General features: G+C 36.7%; 2 protein-coding genes across 3 annotated transcripts in view; both read right to left on the bottom strand.

The window, feature by feature from the left end:
- The window catches only part of LOC127361529 (uncharacterized), a 57,613-nt gene extending 54,319 nt beyond the window's left edge, over positions 1-3,294 (bottom strand). The window contains exons 1-2 of the mRNA XM_051396223.1: positions 3,207-3,294; positions 2,185-2,207 (exon numbers count right to left, since the gene is read on the bottom strand). Of these exons, the coding sequence (XP_051252183.1) occupies positions 2,185-2,186 (2 nt within the window). The 5' untranslated portion in view covers positions 2,187-2,207; positions 3,207-3,294. The remainder of the gene's footprint in view (positions 1-2,184; positions 2,208-3,206) is intronic.
- A 756-nt stretch (positions 3,295-4,050) lies between these two features.
- zfyve21 (zinc finger, FYVE domain containing 21) lies at positions 4,051-18,630 on the bottom strand. 2 transcript variants are annotated; one of them, XM_051385410.1, is made up of 8 exons: positions 18,399-18,630; positions 15,140-15,190; positions 13,210-13,378; positions 10,838-10,913; positions 10,515-10,606; positions 10,136-10,189; positions 8,745-8,875; positions 4,051-7,804 (listed from the first exon to the last, which is right to left on the bottom strand). In XM_051385410.1, exons 1-8 carry the CDS (start codon positions 18,522-18,524, stop codon positions 7,769-7,771), a joined length of 735 nt encoding a protein of 244 aa, XP_051241370.1. In that variant the 5' UTR covers positions 18,525-18,630; the 3' UTR covers positions 4,051-7,768. The 2 variants fall into 2 exon arrangements, with proteins under 2 accessions (XP_051241370.1, XP_051241376.1); XM_051385416.1 differs by lacking the exon at positions 10,136-10,189 and having other exon boundaries at positions 18,399-18,621.
- Positions 18,631-18,960: the final 330 nt, after the last annotated feature.

The following is an 18,960-nucleotide window of genomic DNA, read 5'->3' as shown; positions in this document are numbered from 1 at the left end:
ACCTCCAACCTGCAGAAAGTAATAAACAGTGTTATGAAACTCCTTCATCAGTATGAAAATAAACATTAAAAACTAAAGAAACAGGATTTCAAATATGAGAACAGTGAGTGGAAAAAGACAAAAGAGCTTCTACATGTAATGTGTGTCTGTACTAAATGTTGATAAATGAATCAACATTTTAATGTCAGTAAACTCTTCTTTTTAGGAGAGGAGTGTCTTTCTTTAAAATGTTTACCTCCGGTCCTACCAGCCTGTTCACCACCTACTATAATCTCATTATGTGTCTAATTACAGTGATTGGAGCTTCAAATACAGGAGATGGTTACCAATATGACACATTTCATAGAGAGAGCTGAGTGCTGATCTGTGACTCTGTGATGTAGTTCACACAGAGAGGTTTCAGAAGGAGAACCTCCTCCTCTGTGTCCTCACACTGACTCACTGCAGTAACTGCAGGTACATTAGACACAGTGAGAACAACCTACAGCGACTGTATGAGCACTCTGACTGCATCCCTTTGTGCAATAATATCTACATTTTATATGACAACTCATTTATCACTTATACTGAGAGACCATCTGAATGTGAGATGTTACATTCTGATTTATTCTTATGACAAACTGATATTTAATTCCAGTAGCGCCCTCTGTTGGTCCACAAGGCAAACTACTTCAACCTGTGTGTTTCCCTCACAGACTGTAAATGTTGAATTCAAACAGGTCATTACAGTCAGTATCACATTATTTTCAACCATTTGAACTAAAGTCCTCATTTCCAATAAAAGTCAGAGCCCTAAAATCAAATAATAGTCAACCCTGAACATTAAGATAATTCACTGAAGCATTTAGTTCTTATGGATCTGAACAATAGTGTGTGACACCTTATGGTCAAACAGTGAGCAGCTGACTGTTAGATAACTGCTCTGACCTTTCCTCATTTATTCTAAAGAGTGTGAAGAATCAAACACTCAGATATGTTTCACAATAAAAGAGGATATTAAAACTTCATTAGACAAAATCCTGCTGTTGCATTTATGTTTTTGTGAGTCTGAAAATGATCCTGATAATAAACAGTAAACTACAGTAAGTCTGATTTATATGGCTCTATATCACATAGTAATAACAAGTAGTTTATTTAACACTGACTGTGTGTGTGTGTGTGTGTGTGTGTGTGTGTGTGTGTGTGTGTGTGTGTGTGTGTGTGTAAAATGTTAATAAATGCAGATCATTGATCATAAAATCTGACCTGAGAGGAGAGAGTGTTTCTCTGAAATTGATGTCGTCATCTTTTGACTGATCACTCCTGAAGGACACATTGGATGTAGTCGACTCATCACTGTCACTGTCACTGGTTCTGGTTCTGGTTCTGGTTATGTTGGACGAGAGACAAAGACCACCAGAGTGGTAAATTAGATTGTGATCCATCAGCCACAACAACTACTGATACACAGAAACTACCAAGTAGACATCAGAAAAGTTCAGTAAAAGTTGATTCTGTTCCCACTGAATGATTTCTCTCCTCTTTTTAAAGTAGTTTCCTCTACTTCTCACTTTAACATTAATTATTATTAGATTATTCTAGGACAACAGGAACATTATGAGGGTTATATATTATAATATTTACTGTTGTTGATCTTCAATAAAATAAAGTTGATTGAACTTCAGTGTCAGTGTGGATACAACAGATACAAGTGACAGAAAAGATGAATGTAACTAAACTAAAGAGGTTTTAATGATGTTCACAGCTTCATCAATATATTATGTGTGAAAGAATCTTTATGAGGTTAACAGATTATACTCACAGTACTTTCAGTATCTCCTCCCTGCAGAAAGTAATAAACAGTGTTATGAAACTCCTTCATCAGTATGAAAATAAACATCAAAAACTAAAGAAACAGGATTTCAAATAACGTGTGTCTGTACTAAATGTTGATAAATGAATCAACAGTAAACTCTTCTTTATTGTAATATATAATATATAATATTCACAATCATTTTGATCTTCCAGAAAATGAAGTTGATTTGACTTCAGTGTCTGTCAGTGTGGATACAAGTGAAATTAAATTAGTGTCAATATGCTATACTTAGAAAACTGGATGTTCAAACTAGAAATAAATTCATGAACAATAAGTAACTGTAACAGAAAAATATAGTAAAATTATACAGTAACACAATAATGACTTACATGATACTTTGCCGTATTGTGAGCTAGTGTGAGCTGTAACACACAAACACACACAATGTTTAATTCCAATATATAATATATAATTTCCCAGGCAAACTTGAGCTTAAGTATTACATTATTTCAAATAAAGCCCTAAAATCAAATAATAGGTAACACTGAATTCACCACTAATATTCTAACACTCAGATATGTGATAAATGATCCTGATATAAAATAATAAACTACAATAACTAAGAAGGCAATAACAAAACAAAGCTACAGACAAAGCTCTGATGTTCTCAGTCACATCTAACTATTGTTTTACTTTGTAATACTGAGCAGGTGGAACCACAGAGAATGAGCAGGAATAGAAATATGACCCATAAGCACTTTAGCTTTTCATCTCAGTATCATGTTCACAGGACAATGACAAAAATACTTTATGTAATATGTGAGGAAGAGCTGCAGCAGACAGTCAAAGTGCTCCCAGGTTGTATTACACTGTAAACATGTTCAGAGCTGAAAGAAAACTACAGGAAACTTACAGCAAAGCTAATGAACTACTAAAATATAATAATTTATATCGTCTTTAAAATGAAGAGAATAGAGTAAAATAATGACAGTGTCAGGTTTCACTGATTATTCTGAAGATTAGAGAAACTTTATGTCTCTTCCTCATTAATGTAAAGTTAGTTCAAGTTAAACTAGCGCTGTTTGTTATCTTGGAGGTTTTAACATTCAGTCGAGTTTCATCTTCTGTTAACTTTATTATTCTTTAATAATCGTCAACTGAAGCAGATCAAACTGTAGAAGTTCAACAAAATAACAGAAAACACATAGAAAACTTTATTGATTAGCATTAGCTCACTAGGCCTCACTTTACCTCCGACCTTCAAACGGACAACAACCTTTATTTTTACTTATTTAAACGCCAACAATAAACAGAATTCAGACCTGTTTTTACTGTTTTATAGATTAAGTAACGGAATAAACGGATGATACAATAAGATTAATTAAAGTATAAAAAACACGTAGTTACAAACCTTTAGATGGTGGAAAATAACTGCGTCACAAGTCAGAAAACTAAAGTGAAACTACTTCTTTAGTTCCTTATTTACAATGTACTGTAGTCTGTGGGGAGGTTCTACTGCGCATGACTGGGACACTCAAAGCTGATGTGTCAGAAGAAGGAGAATCAGTAGATACTCGATTGGTTTTAAGTATTATTGATTCTTCAGTGAATTTGATCATTATAATATTATTATATTTTAATTTAAGTTAATAATTTCCTTACAGTACACAGTTAAGATTATTGTATAACTGTAACTGTAATTATCTGGATCTATATATATTCTATAAATAGCCTATAAATTACCTTTGATTACATTTACTCTGTATATTTTTGTCCTGTGCAGTTATATTTACTTTTACACTCCCACTGCAGTCTTTGTGCATTGGTTATCGATGTGTATTCAACATTGGACTTATATTGAACTTGTTTTATATGTTGGTGACCTGCACAACAAACCAAAGTCTCCCTGCCTCGGTCTTCATGTTTATAATATAGCAGAGGGAGATGTTTCTGGATTATATTCAACAAATGCTTCCTATTATAACTAATCATCTCATTATTCTGTTTTACATTAATTGGCAAAAGAAAGAAAGAAAAAGAAATCTGCTAAATGTTTTGAAGTTATATTAGAAATTTGATAATTTAATACAAATTCTGTATATTACATAGAAGACCATCAGAGTTCATAAGTTCAGTGACTAATAAGATGTTATTTTTTAATGATCTGATGAATAATGAACCTGAATCACATTCCTCTTGTGTTTGTCTCTTAATGGATGAATCTCTGTTCCAAATGACACAAACGACAGCACAAATGTACAAACAGTTGATTTTATTCTCACAGAATAATCCAACAGAGGGTGCAGTGGAGCATCTTCAGCGTAATAAATGAAGCGGAGGGATAAAAAGGATGTAATCAGGGTGGGAATAAAGTGCAGGTACAAACACTGACTGAGTCACGGTGACGTTACATCAAAAACTCATCATGAACTTCTAACTGAGGACAGAGTGAGAGGGCTGCACAGTGAATCCAACACTGTCTTTTCTCACATCAACTCACTGATAGGATCAGTTTATTAGAATTAATGAACAGTTACAAATATTGAAAAACTGCACTGTAACTTACATTTTCTGTGTATTTTGGATAAAAACCCTAGAAGGACGGTGCATTCTGGCAGTAAGTTATTATTATTATTGATTTCTAAATCAAACACAACTGCTAACGTCACCGGTCTGATTTAGATTTTTAGATTTAAACCTGAAGGGACGATGCACCTTTATTGGTGTTAAATATTTGGTGCAGTGGGCAGCCAAAAGGGACTTAAAGAAGGAAACAACGGTGCAGCTCTCACATCCATCTTCATAACAAATGTCTCTACAATGGAAGAACAGCGTTGTTGGAGAAACCTTGTGGAAGTACATTGAACACCTCCTCGTCTTCCTCCGTCTCTGATCTCAACGCCTCGGACCGAACGACAACTTGTGATTTTAATTCTTAGGTGAAGCAGCGTATATAAAAATAAACTTTATGTGGAGGATGTTGTTTTCATTGGATACAGATTTTAATGACGAAAGGTAAAAAGGCCAACACGCAGTTCTGTGCTCCATTAAACAACTTTTAAGTTCTTTCTTTTGAGGTTATAAAAACAGGGAAGACGCACAGATGCCAGCGAGATTTAAAAAAAAAAAAAAGCATGAAGCAAACGATACTTGGTGAGCTAAATATAGCACATAGTGTCAGCAACTGCAATCTAACTGTGCATTTATAGTTTCATGTGTTTACTCGGGTGTCTCAAGGTCCACTTACAGCTCTTTCTGGAGCTTGCATCACGTATACGTCTCACATACGATGTTACCAAAGACTGCGAGGCGTGGTTGAAAGCGCCAGAATAAAAGCTATTAAGAGGACGGTGAGTTCAGGCTTTTGTGTCACACTTAGTTCACACTCCTTCGATCTTAAATTCACAAGTACACTTCATGCTTTACTTAAACAATAAATGTGTTTAGGATACAACATTTTACATTACAGGAAATCTTCTAACGTAAATGCTGTGTCTCTGGACGATGGCGATAATAGAAAATAAAAAGAGGAGAAGCCGACTCTGTTCAGAGGAAGGATAAAATACAAATGTTACAAAAACTACGGTCATACTTCAGCTTTGAAAATTATGTGAGTACGTACACGCTTTGTGTTAAAGTAGGAATAGATAACAAAATAGCTTATACAAAAACTTCAATACATGAAACTACATTTAAAGCATTTATTTATGTCTGTGTGTGTTAATGCTTCACTAGAATCAGTGAATAGTCTGTAGTCTCCTTAGACGGCGAGGCCTAAAGATTTAAATCTGTAAATACTTGTAGCAGAGAGAAGAAATATAAACGGAAGGAATAAAGGAAAAATCTGTTTAAACTGTCAATAAATCTGTGATGTTCTTTGCATTTCAGGGAGTAAGTCTGTTTCCTCAACCTGCCTCTTCCTACATTTCCCACAATGCCCCTCACTCATGCTCAAAACTCGACCTCCCACTTCATTCTGATCCATTTCCTGCTCCTGCTCCTGTATTAAATGCCCTCTAACACACACACAGCGAGCTATAATGGAAGTCAGGACCACAGGGACACAATCTGGGCTTCGGTCTGTTGTCCAAGGACACTTTCACATGCCAACCCCTGCAATCAGCTGACAACCTGCTCCTGAGCCATAGCTGCCCAAAGCATCTGCAACCATCGAGCTGTAGCTAATATGTTTGTAAGACCTGAAAACAACTTATGTTTTGTATCAGCTATACAGAACACAAACCTAAACCCAACTCTCTGTTTTAAAGGCTGCAACATAATCTTTTGGGGACGAACAAGCACGTCAAAGTACATCCACTGAAAGTGTTTTTGCAACTGACCGGCTCAGATTGCTACTGTAAGTGTCTGATGACGTTACAGAAAGGATCCCTACAGAGAGGTTTGTTTAAGAGTGAAATCCTTTTTGTTTAACCTCAAACAGCCTTGATATCGCTCTGTTCAAATACACCAGACTCCATTAACAAAAAGAGTCATTTTACCTCACAGAACACAGGATAGTTTGTTTCGTAGTGATTAAATTACTCATGTTGAATGTTCTAGTGTTACTACAATGCGGCATTAAGTAGAATTGATAAAAAAAACTATTTATAAAGACACCTTTTAGTTTGTTTACTTGGTTATTTTGATAAGAAAACCAATGTTGAACTGTGAAAAGCCATACAAAATATTTTTAGCTTGTCTTTTATAAGCAAAAAGTAAAAATATATAAAGCCTGGATGCAGACATCCTTTCTTAATGCATTGCTGAGCTATTAAACTGTCAAGCATTTACTAATTTTAAAACTTTAATGTACTTTAAGTGTGCAGTGTGCAACTGTAATATCTAGAAAAATGCATGTATCTGATCGGGACTCGGGCAGATGCTCAATATTAAATAAATCAGATCCATAAAAAATGTCAGCAAAACAATTTCAGCAATATTAAACTGTGGCAGCTGAAGAAGAAGAAACAAAATCCTCTGAAGCAAACATCTTTGTCATCAGTGAGATTAACACAAACCAAACAAAGTGGGCCCTGAAATGCAAAGTACATTACGTACAGCTGCTTTTCTATGTGTGTTAAAGGGTTTTATGGTGGATTCGTCCTTCAACCTGCTTCATCTGAAGGATCTGGGCTCAAACTGCTTCAACCATCGAGCATCCGACCTGCTGAAGGTCTCTCGAGCGAGACGTTCGCTCCTTACTTGGCGCTGTTCAGCTGACCTCTGTGGGGAGGAGGCTCAGCAAAAGGAAAAGTAAAAATATCCCAACAGGGATCCATAAAGTGTTCTGATCACTTCTTCCAGGAAATCAAATCCTCATTGACACAAAAACTAATTTAACGGCAGCGTATAAAACTGTTGTGTTTTCCAACTGTGCCTCTATCTGAAGTTTTACTGCATCTCTGAAGTTATGAAAAATGGTTTATGACTAGTACGGTGTCAAATTTTATGGATGTTATGTCAACTTCTGTGTGAAAACACAAACTGTAAGTATCAGAGGATCACATGGCGGACAAACACAAAGTCCAGTTCTCAAATATGAGAAAGTAAAAGAAGACTTAAAAACCTATGGACTCTAACTTGTGTTGAAAAAGCTTCTTCTCCTGCGCTCTCACTGTAGAAACATTACTGCTGCATGCCCTGATTCATGTGTTAAATCAAAGAGGATTAAAGAACTCCGAGAGATGTAAAATGTAGAAAAATAGGAAGAAGAACAATCAGCCTACTTGTGGTAAACATGATGTACAAAGTTATAGAGGTAATAAAGTGTTTGTTTTTGTTATAGAAACATTTCTCGCAGAAATTACCATGATAAGAACTGGTATCAAGAACTGATGAGGAATCAGACGGATAAGCGGAATCAGAACTGGCGTTAATAAAATCCAAACGATACCAAACCCCCCCCCCTCCCGCTGAGACGGGGTATAAACACTTGGGTGTGTGCTGCCTGGAGTCTTACAGGCTGCCTGCACGTCACTGGTCCCGAGCTTCATACAGCAGTTTGGCCGCCTGTGAGGAAGACAGACATAAAATGATAACATGTAAATGCAGGATGAGAATATGGACAGCAGCCACGTTAAAACAAATGACCATAGAGGAAGATTAAAGCTATAAAATGTTCCACATTAAAGTGTCTGTAAGCTCTGGCTCTATGTTCTATATGTAGCTGTGTTCTTACATTATCCCAAATGTTTCCAACAATGTTCAAACTCAGAGAAATTTAAAAAAGTCAGTGCTGTGCTCGTCATAAACTGAAGTTTTATCCAGTCTGAAGCCACATTTCTACCATCCACTGTTTGGATCTTTGGTGGTTTTTAACTCTAGATTTGAACCGGACGAAGGATTTTAGTCATCAGACGTCTGGATCTTAAGTTATCAGAGAAACAAGCTGATCCCATCATCCCACATTACTTCACTAAGGCATCAAACTTCATCTTCTGTTATTGTTTTTAATGTTGGAGACCGCCGTAGCGGCAGCATGTGCACACTGTAGGTTTAACACTACTTCATTACATATCAGAATACTGAATTATGAAATTAAAAATGGAAATTAAAAAAAGATTAAAATACCAAAAACAACTTCTTCAATCTCAGATCTTTCTGACTGCTGAGGAGAATGTAAACTTTGGCCTGACGGTGGCGCCAGAGGACACGCCATGTTGTAACCTCTGTACACTGTCAGTCTGGGTTTGTCTTCATGCTATTAAATGTTTGCATTAAGTACAGATGAGCCATGGTAATGTCTCCATGTAGCATTAACCATATAGCACGCCGTGCCTTAACCCTGCATATTAGGAGTTTAGACCCTAAAAGATAAAACTATAAAGCCGATATCTATAATATCTAATCAAGTGGTTCCTCTAACAGTCCCACATGTTGAATCAGCAGGACTATAAGACTTTAATTACATGTTTCAGCGACAGTACGAGTTCCGTTTGTCGTACTGTACCTTGTGCATTGCAGCCAACCATAACGAGGCCACCTTCTTGTCGTCCGCTGCCTCCATGCGGAGCTGCTGGGCGTCCTGGGAGCCCATTGGCTTGTAGTGAAGCAGCATGCCGCTGGCCCGCGACGTCCCTCCTACACACACACACACACACACACACACACACACACACACACACACACACACACACACACACACACACACACACACACACACACACACACACACACACACACACACACACACACACACACATATAAGACATGGACTAAAAAAAACATGACTGACGGACTAAACTGTATAATCTGTCGTTGGTTTTGTTCCTCTTTTGTCTTTCAAAACTATCAGGCAGCCAGAAAAAGACTGAAGACTTCAGCTCAGACTGGATGACATTCTGAATAAAAGTTATCTTGACATTTCAAAGTCTGTGACGAGGCATCACTAACACTTTGAAGAAGAAGAGGTTTTGACACTTTGTAAATACTGTAAGAAGTCTATTATCTAGTCCTAAAACTGACGTCAGTGAACAGGAAAAACCTTCTTTGTGTCTCTTCTGGCTCATTAAAAACAGCTGCAGCTTATTTAACAATATAAAAACGAGGTTTAAATGAGAAAGAAAAAGGGGACGCTGTGGTACAGTTATATGTCTAGTCATCAAATAACAAATTGAAACTAAAAATGAACAAATATCCCTTTACAAGGAACATTTCTCATGAGATGATTTTCCTGCTGCTGCTTCTGATCACAAAGTTTGTTCACTCTCAACAACATCAATAACAAACCCTTAAAGGTTCCATATGTACGATCTGAAGCATTTTACACATTATCTTTGTGTATTAATCACTTTTTTAATGCCAAAATGAAACCTTCCCCAACTTTCTCTGTTGCCTGTGGACAGATTTATATGAAGGGATGAGGGTCAGATTATCCCCAAAGAATCCAAATGATGTGACGTTTATGTCCAAAGTCAAAGCTAACATTACTGCAAAGTTTGTGGAAGATTATTGTGATATTGCCGGCCGGCTGTGACTTGGCTGTGCAGCTAGTTAACAGCATGGCATAAAAAATAGGCGCCTTGCAGATAGTAACGTTAGTCTAAATATGATTGTAATTTATGTCACTATAAACAACCGTTTTCTGAAAGTTACATAGGGAACCTTTAAAACAAGGCGAATGCATGCACACACAAACAGATGCAACGATGGAGAGATGTCAGTGATCTCAGTGAGGCGTAAACTTAAAGCAGGACAGAATCACTGGTTTCTTTTTCAGGCGAGCTTCATGCACACAGATGAAAACCCGAAGAAACCGGATCTGGAAAAAAAAACAAAAGACGGACATATGGAGTGACGATAATGAGCGACTCAACAGCACCGGAGTGAACCGAAGCTGACCTTCAGAGATATACTGACTGTCCAGGAGACTGGTGTAAGTGTGAATGTCATTCTCTGAGGCCGGAAGAGGAAGAAGGAGAAGAGCCGGGCCGCCAGAGTCAAAGCAGCAGAGGAGGAAGAGTTCGTTAGTGTGCCATTAGGAAAAAAGAAGAAGTGTTATTTAAGACATTTCTCAGCTGGTTAGTGGATCCATCTCAAGACACAAAACATGATACAGAAAAGAATTTCCTGTAGCAGAGAGTTCCTGGGTCTTCATTTATACAACAGAAAACAACAAGTAAGTTATATTTTTCCTTTTCATAGCAAACCTAACAGCTGTATCAGACTTAATCATGAGATTTTTGGGGGTTTTTAACACCTCTTCATATCAGAGTCTCACCTCCTGGACTCGTCCCGTCTGTCAAAATCTGCATGCTGGAGATCCGAGACAACTCCACCTCGAAGTGACTTTCACCGTCGAGGAACAGATACCTGATGTTTGGAATAAAGAGGACAAAAAAAAAAGAGACACATTTATGCCGATTATACATCCGCTCACATATCTGTTAACATCAGACCTGAAAGTAGAAAACTCTTTGGTCCTGTTTATATCCATTATCTTGTATCTTGACACACAATACGTCCGGACATTTACCACTAATGAGGTCAACAACATGCGAAATATTCAGAGTGATAAATGTAATGTGCTAAACTTTGGCTCACCTGTGGTTGTTGGAGAGGCGACACGTCATAGTTTCAGACTTCTCCGACGTTCCCAAAGTGACGACGAAGGTGCCACCTGGAAACACAAGAACATCAGTCCACATGAGATAAACATAAAAAGACGACTGTAAACATCTGGACTTTAAAGTAGAACGTGTTTTAATCCCAAAGATGGCTTAAAGATAAAAACTAGAGTTAGATTTCAGTTAATAAAGTTTTAACTGATTAATGAAGGATTATCACAGATTTATTGGCTGAGCAAGAAACTCTCTCCTCCTTCTCTGTTCCCGGGTTATGGTGTTGAATAATGGCAAAGAAAAGTGTTTTTCCAAGAGGTTTTGATGAACCTAACCTAACTGAAATGTCATCACTTCCTCGTTGTATCCCATTAAACCTCTAAGTGACATGTTGTGATAATTAACACATCAGTTCTTGAATTATAACCAAAAACGTGTTTGTCGAGGTTATTTTTAAGGTCAAAAGTGGTCAGAAAATGTGAAATATGGTCATCAATTCTTAAGTTATGGCCCAAAATGTGATTCATGATGTTCTCTGACCACCAAATACTTCAATCAAGCGGGTGTTTGTGTCGCGGTCACAACAACGGGATGGACAGAAAAACTGAAAACATAAAAGGTTGTGGTCATCGCCAGCGCAGAGGCATAAAAAAATACTTAGATTAGTCCATAAACAAAGTAATTGCTAGTTATTTTCCTATATTGTTCATGTTTTAATGCAATAGTTCCTAATTTAAATACAAATCTTTTATTATTGAACAGCTGCTTCACTACATTTAATATTTGAGGCTTCTTCTGTTAAATGAAACAGACACATATTTCATCTAAAAGAAAGTCACATTTTCTTCCTTTCTCCATAAAGACTAGTTGCTTGTGCTGAAACTGATGATTGATTTGAGGTTTTAATTATCAAATAATACAAAAAAAATGAGATTTAAACTTTAAACAACAAGGTTAAACTAAAACCTTTCAGCTCTACTGAAGCTTTAATGAAGCAGCCCAACAGAAACTCGTGTAGATTTACTGTTTGTATCTTTTGTGTCTATTTTCTGCTGAGCGATTGATAATGCCATCATCAATAAAGCATGAGGCCCCAACGCGCTGCAGGCTTTACATCGCAGGCATTCAGCCGGGTCGTCGCCCTGCAGCTCGAGGCTGCTGATGGATTTTACATAAAGAGCCCGACTGCTGCTGCTGCGTATTTATAGCTACACACTGACCCACACTCAACAACAACACAATGGATTATCAGGGCAGGAGGAAGAGGAGGAGGAGGAAGAGGAGGAGGGAACTCTATTGGATTATTTCAGAGATCATTTTTATAGTATTTCTGCTTCCTGTATACAGTGACAGATAACAGTGTGTCATGAAGTCAAACTCTGAGAGAGAAAACAGCACGTAGGCTGCGAGAGTGAAATCTTCCACTATTATTAAAGTTTAAACAACATATTGCTAATTATTCCGAATGGAGCATTTTGTGATTAAAACATGGCAGATATGCTGATATTATTCTGTTGGTATACAGCGCATTCAGAATAGAGGAGGAACAGGAGGAGGAACTCCCTTTTAAACATCATGAGGGACGTGGATATCAACAGGTTTCTGGATATGTGCAAATATCCCGACGTCGACCTTTTCGAGAAGTAATTTAAGTATTTATATCCTGCTGTTACTCGTTCTGATGATTTTCTTCACTAAAGCAGGTTCGGAATTAAGTTGGACCTTTTAACAAGTTAAGAAGAGCTTTTAGATTAATAAATTAGTCGATAGAAACTAATAATTAAATATTTTGATGATGTATTTGGTCACTTTTCAAGCTGAATTTGCAAAACATTTTCTGGGTTCAGCTTCTCAAATGAGCAGATTTGACGCTTTTCTTTGTCATTTATCAGTTAATGTTAATATTTGTTTGTTTTTTTTAGATTGTTGCTCAAATAAAACAAGAAATGTGAATATCAGAATGTCATTTTAGACTGTATAATTAATCAAGAAGCTCATTTATATAATTATGATTTGCAGCCTTTTTGCAAAGCACCCAGTTGAGTTGAGAGTCGTCATTAAAGGAAGGAAAATGGTACTCTGAAATTGTGTTTTTAGCACAAAGAGATGAGATCAGGAGGACAGTTTTAAAGACTCCTGATAGCTGCTACGTGTAGCTAACAACTTCACCACAGTGGTTTTCTGGATGCTCACACATGTATTCTCAATCTCCAATGTCTGGAAACAGCATTTATAACATATGTGCAGGAAAGAAGTTTGGAAACGAGGAACTCGAGGTAGAAATTGGGAAACAATAACGACACAGACATTGCATTTTATATTAAAACCCAGTTTAAAATGCTACGAACTCCTCACCTCCCAGAAGCACTTTGAGCTGCTTGTCGTAGAACTCCATCTCTTTCTGGGAGACCAGGCCGCACTCGGCGCACTGCCGCACCGGATCCACGAAACACATGCGGGGCAGCACCACCTTCTTACTGCAGCACTTATCGCAGAAACACCGACCGCACCGCCGACAGTGATGCTGCAGGGAAACACGAGTTACAGTCAGATTCACCGGCAGTCAGCGTGGATCACATTAAATTAACTTTATGGAATAAATCTGTTTAATTAAAAAGTGTGTAGGTGGTATTTTAAAAGAAGCACCTGTTTGATGAGTTAATTAGCGTTTTTTTTCTGCATCAACACACTTCAGTCAGGTATTATTAGGCCGTATAAATATGTCATATATTCACATGTATTTAAATCAAAGAGTTACAGGGAAAGAACATAAATCCTGGACAGTGTACGCAGGATTTCTACTGCAGTCTGATGTAGAGTTCACACAGTTTCATAAGAAGATACTTTTAAAAGCACTTTTTAAGGCGCCTAAAGTGAACGTTTCCTGACTCTCGACGGCTTAATCATCACAACAAATAACAAATGCTTTATGTTGCTGTTCACTTTACCTTTGATTGTTTTGATCATAATTATTTAATGCTTGCTAAGAGGATCAACAGAGAACTAATGTACGAGGAGTGAATGAGACAACAAACAAATATCAATATTAAAAGAGTTTCAGGGTTCCCGCTCTTTAAGAAATCATTTTCAAGAGTTTTTCTTGACAATACAAAAAGGATCAACAACATTTCTACAAATCTTGTTTTCAGATGTAAGAAAAACACATTTGTTTGGTACAACAAACGTCACATTGTTTTCTCATCTGTCGTCTCTCTTTCAATTCATCCTTCCCTCTTGTTTTATCTTCCCGATGTTTGTTTGATCGGGTATGATCTTTATTCGCAGGTCTGGAAAAATTAGACTACGCAGCTCCTCCTACAACAGACGAGGTTCAAACAAAAAACACACTCAGGTTTTACGAGGCTGATCTGAGTGACTGGATTAAAGGCAATTAAAAATTTCCAGGATATTTAATCAATTTCCAGATGTTCCCGTGACTGGAAAACAAGCCTTTCCAGGACATGTGGAAACCCTGTTTTTTGGTTTATATTCAAATTGAAGCATATTTCATATCTTACAAACAACAACTGTTGAATTTAAGCATTTTCTAAGCTGTCAACACTTTGTGTGAACCCTGCAGGAAGTCTGTCAGCGGAAAGTTTAACCAGGAATCTGCGAATCAGGTGGAGAAAATCTGAATCACTGAGGTCCTCTGGGGTCACAGGGCACTAAAAAACAACCAGTACAGCACTTTTTAAACAGGAAATTACTTTCAGCTGTTACTCCAAAAAAAACCCTCTCTGGCCTACATTTACTGGATAAACTGTATTAAATGCAGAACAACACTCAAACTGGTCGAGAGAACTGAGACGTGAGTGATTCAGAGGATCCGAATTGTGCAATTCAACATTGAGAAAGAGGCCTAAACATTTAGTGGACACTGTGTATGTACACGTCTCAGTCCTTTAAGCTTCTTATTTGTGTTGAAGATACACACAGCTGGAGAGTGCAGTGCTGTGGCCAGTGGACAAAACATTTCCTGTGCTGGTTTTTTACTGGAAACAGTAAGAGTACGGCTCTGGGAAATATGCACAGAAAACGAGCAGAGCCGCTGATTTCATTATGTCAGTGGTGGCTGGAAAGAAACGTCACCACGGAGACTTCAGCGTGCCAAAATAAACAGACAGAAGCAAAGAGGGGAGAAAACAACATCTCTTATTTCACAACACAGACGAAAGGAAAACCTCAAATTCTTCCAGTTTCTACGTGCATGCGTGTCCCTCGTCTGGTTTTTATTCAGAGTCGGATAAAGCTGAGATTTGTCGTCAGGATAAAAAAAACAAACCTTTCTTCTGATGAAGTCGAATTTGGTGTCACACTGCATACATCTCGGGCACTGGAGGAGGGAAAAACAGGATGTTACTCAACACGCTGAGCTGGGCCGATTCACGTTAAACAGCAGCTTAAAAAAAGACACTAGTTACTTTTAGCTTTCCTACCATTAAGTCATCAACACAAGTATTTTACTACCAGCTGCCTGCATGTTGTTGTTGTTGTTGTAAGATAATTATGCACACTAAAGAAACCAACAAATACTCACATTTAGAGGTTAAAACTGACAAATTCCCATCAAAAATAGTTATTTTCTGGCAGAATCGCCAAAGCTTCACTGGGGGGGTTGTGAGGACTTCTTGATTGTAAGAAAACTACACATATACATAATAATAATTTAGATTATTATTTAAGATATAAACTTTAAGTTATATTCACAGAGCTTTCAGTCTCTGATAAACAGCCTCGTCCAACAACCAAACAGCTGAAAGAACAATGAGAAGAAAACACTGAATTTTTCAAAAAGAAGCTCATTAAGTCTGTAAATTATATTAAAATATATATATAGACAGTGAATTGCATAAAAAGTTCCTAAAAAAATCAGGTAAACTCTTCTGATCAACAATCACAAGAAATAATCTGCTCAAAATTCATCCAAATCTCGAATTGTACACAAACTTCCAGCAGTTATTGTGTTAAATATCTGGATTCATACAGTTTAATGCATTAACAATAACATATTAATATTAATAAAACATGTCTCTAATTAAGGGGTCGTCAGTTTAAATGATAGAAAAGTTGCCCCTTAAACTTCCCATGTACATAAACTTCAATTTTAGCCCAAGATGAACTTTATATCTTGAACTTTACACGTGTCTCGGACCAAAATAATTCCCGATGCCTCAAAGTCAGCTGCACAATTAATCCCAATATTATCAATATTACAATAAGCTGCAATGTTAAAGGTAAAATGTCTGACAAACAGCATTATAGTTAAAGTACTGTAGTGCTGCAGAGAGTCCCTGCTCCATGAATCCTGTTCCCCAGATGTAAGGAAACGTTATTTGTTTGGAATATCGTAATATTTCTGAGATAATAAATCACAATATGTTGTTTTTAACATGTCGTGCATGTGTAAATTTCAGTTATTTGTATCCCTTACGTCTAACAATACGTTCATAATGTTCATATCTGAGGCGAGGAACGTGAAAAGTGAATCTTAAAGTGGAAAAACAAAAGTTTTTATAAACACTATTCAATATATTTCTGTTTACATGCACAGATAATCAATAAAGTTACACAAACAACCAACAGATGGGAAATTATTTACTTTACTGGCTGTCAGTCCGGTCAAAGGGCCTCAGCAGACAGACAGCTGGTGTCTGCCTGTCTGTCTGTCTGCCAGGCAGACAGACAGACAGACAGACAGAGGAGCGAGCGTTAGACACACAGACGGATGTTATTTCCACTTTAACAACATCCGGTGAAGTTTAACGTCATAACTGCGTCTGATTGGGCTGTTAACTAGCTGGTTAAGTAGCTGGTTAACTAGCTGGTTAACTAGCTGGTTAACTAGCTGGTTAAGTAGCTGGTTATCTAACGGGGCTCCGGTGGTTGTCAGGCCGACCGCGGCCGCCTGCACCGCCCAGTCCGGCGACCAACGGCCATCGAGTCCGGAGCGAGTTAGCAACGGTTAGCACGGAAACACCGGAAGTTACAACAATAAAAGCACTTTACCCAGAACACCAGTCAGTGGTGGAAAGTAGATTTATATTTACTTTATTCTATCTATTCTATTTATTTCTATGCTGTTCTTTTTATTGTATTTTGGTATTCATGATGTTTTTATTTAATTATGTTTTGTGTATCAACAGCTATTATGTTGCTTTGTCTGTCAAAGCACTTTATAAACTTTAAAAAGATGCTAAATTATTATTATTATTACTGTTATTATGAGGTATTTATTATTTATTTTCACTCCAGTTCAGAGGAATATTACTTATATAACTTTTTTACTACATATATTTTACAACTGCAGTTACTAATAAGACTAAAACTTTTTATAAATGTATTATTTTATTATTATTATTATTATTATTAATTATTACCCAGGTACATGTACAGGTAAATTATTATTATTTTTACTTCATTTCAGAGAAATATTTTTCTCTTTATATATAATATTATAATAATAATATTATAATATTTTTTTCTACATACATTTTACAGTTGCAGTTACTAGTAAGACAAATCAAGCATTAAGTTTTTATTATTATTATTATTATTATTATTATTATTAAATGACTATTTATGTAATCTGAGGTACTTTATTTCCATTTTGTGCTATTTTATTATTTATTTTTACTCCATTTCAGCAGGAGAAATATAAGATATAATACTTTTTAATTCATAAATGTTACAGTTTCTGTTACAAATAAGACAAAATAACTTTTATTAAAGTTATTATCATTATTATTATTATTATTACTGTACTTTTATTTAGGTACAATTCTGAGGTTCTTTGCTTTAGTATTTCCATTTTGTGCTATTTTATTATTTATTTTAATCCACTTCAGAGAAATATTGTACTTTTTACTTCATAAATTTTACAGTTGCAGTTTCTAGTTAAATAAAACAAACAGTAATGTCTCTTTTATAAAGTATTTGGTTGAATAAACAGAAGATGTATTAGAAACAGATTTAATATGCAACAAAAGTATTTTATTGAAGCAAAACACCAAAACTGAAATTTGGATTCATAAATGTGTAAATTTGCTGTTTTTGTTGAGTTTTATTTTCCTGCTTTAGGTTTTATGTTGTTTGTTTGTCATGGCTAAACTATGAAATTCTTCAATAAAACATATTTTGTAAATAAATGACTGACTCTGAAACCTGTAACAGGAGTTTAATGAAACATTAGAGTTGTAATTTTATATTTTAATGGTTTAAGGGCTACAAGGGGGTCTAAAAGGAGTAATTCTGTAACTTTTAGTAACTTTTAGTAAGTTAAATGGTAAAGTGTAACATCTTAAAACCTCCAACCACCTCCAAAGACAAACAGAAACCATATAAAAGTGTATTTAAGATAACCTCTCTATTATAATCTTATAAATATTATTAAAGTCGTTCCAAACAGCGCACTTTATTTTGAAAAACCCCAACCGGAACAGCGCCGTCGAGCATTCTCGCTAACTTCCCGCTGGGTGTTTGTGTCACTGTTAGCTTCCCGCTGTCAAACAAAATCCCCCCCCACACACCCCGCCGGGCCTCACCTCTTTATCCGGGACCCACTGCGGCTCGTCCAGGGAGAAGGGGCTGTTGAAGGCGCCGTTTTCCGGCACCATGCGAAGGCCGCTGGGGCTCCGGACGAGTTTCTTTCCGTCAGGCACTGAAGACATTTCTCCCTCCGCGGTGTCTGAACAGTTACTGACTCCTGCAGACAGCGACCCCGGGCTGAACACGCCCTCCGCGGTGATTGACAGGCCGTTCAACCAATCGGAGCACAGAGAGCGGCTAACGCCCGTCTAAACACGCCCCTTGAAATGACTGACATGTCGTTTAGCCAATCGGAGCTCAGAGTTGAAATCACGTGATGCGCTGGGGGGGGTATTGTTTTGATTTTTACAACCTCTATTGTTTTTATTTGTTATTGAAATGATCCAGAAGATGGAGCTCTTTAATATCTGATTCTGTTTTATTATTGTTAAAGGTTTGTTTTTTAACAAACAAAAAAATATTATAACTTATTTTTCCTTAAGGGACCTTTTTTCTATAATTTATTAAACTAAGTGACATATTTTATGAATATTTAATATTATATTTTATTCTCTTTAC

The sequence above is a fragment of the Dicentrarchus labrax genome, unplaced genomic scaffold (assembly GCF_905237075.1).
Source record: "Dicentrarchus labrax unplaced genomic scaffold, dlabrax2021, whole genome shotgun sequence".
NCBI classification, from domain to species: Eukaryota; Metazoa; Chordata; class Actinopteri; family Moronidae; genus Dicentrarchus; species Dicentrarchus labrax.
The sequence above is the reverse complement of the archived record's forward strand: the minus strand, read 5'-3'. Positions and strand labels throughout refer to the sequence as shown.

Excerpts from the sequence above, each read along its gene's own strand:
- zfyve21 (XM_051385410.1), bottom strand. The coding sequence starts at position 18,524 with ATGTCTTCAGTGCCTGACGGAAAGAAACTCGTCCGGAGCCCCAGCGGC. Across the intron at positions 15,191-18,398 it reads AGTGGGTCCCGGATAAAGAG|TGCCCGAGATGTATGCAGTG; the intron begins GTGAGGCCCGGC and ends TCCCTCCTCCAG. Across the intron at positions 10,914-13,209 it reads GCTCAAAGTGCTTCTGGGAG|GTGGCACCTTCGTCGTCACT; the intron begins GTGAGGAGTTCG and ends TTGTGTTTCCAG.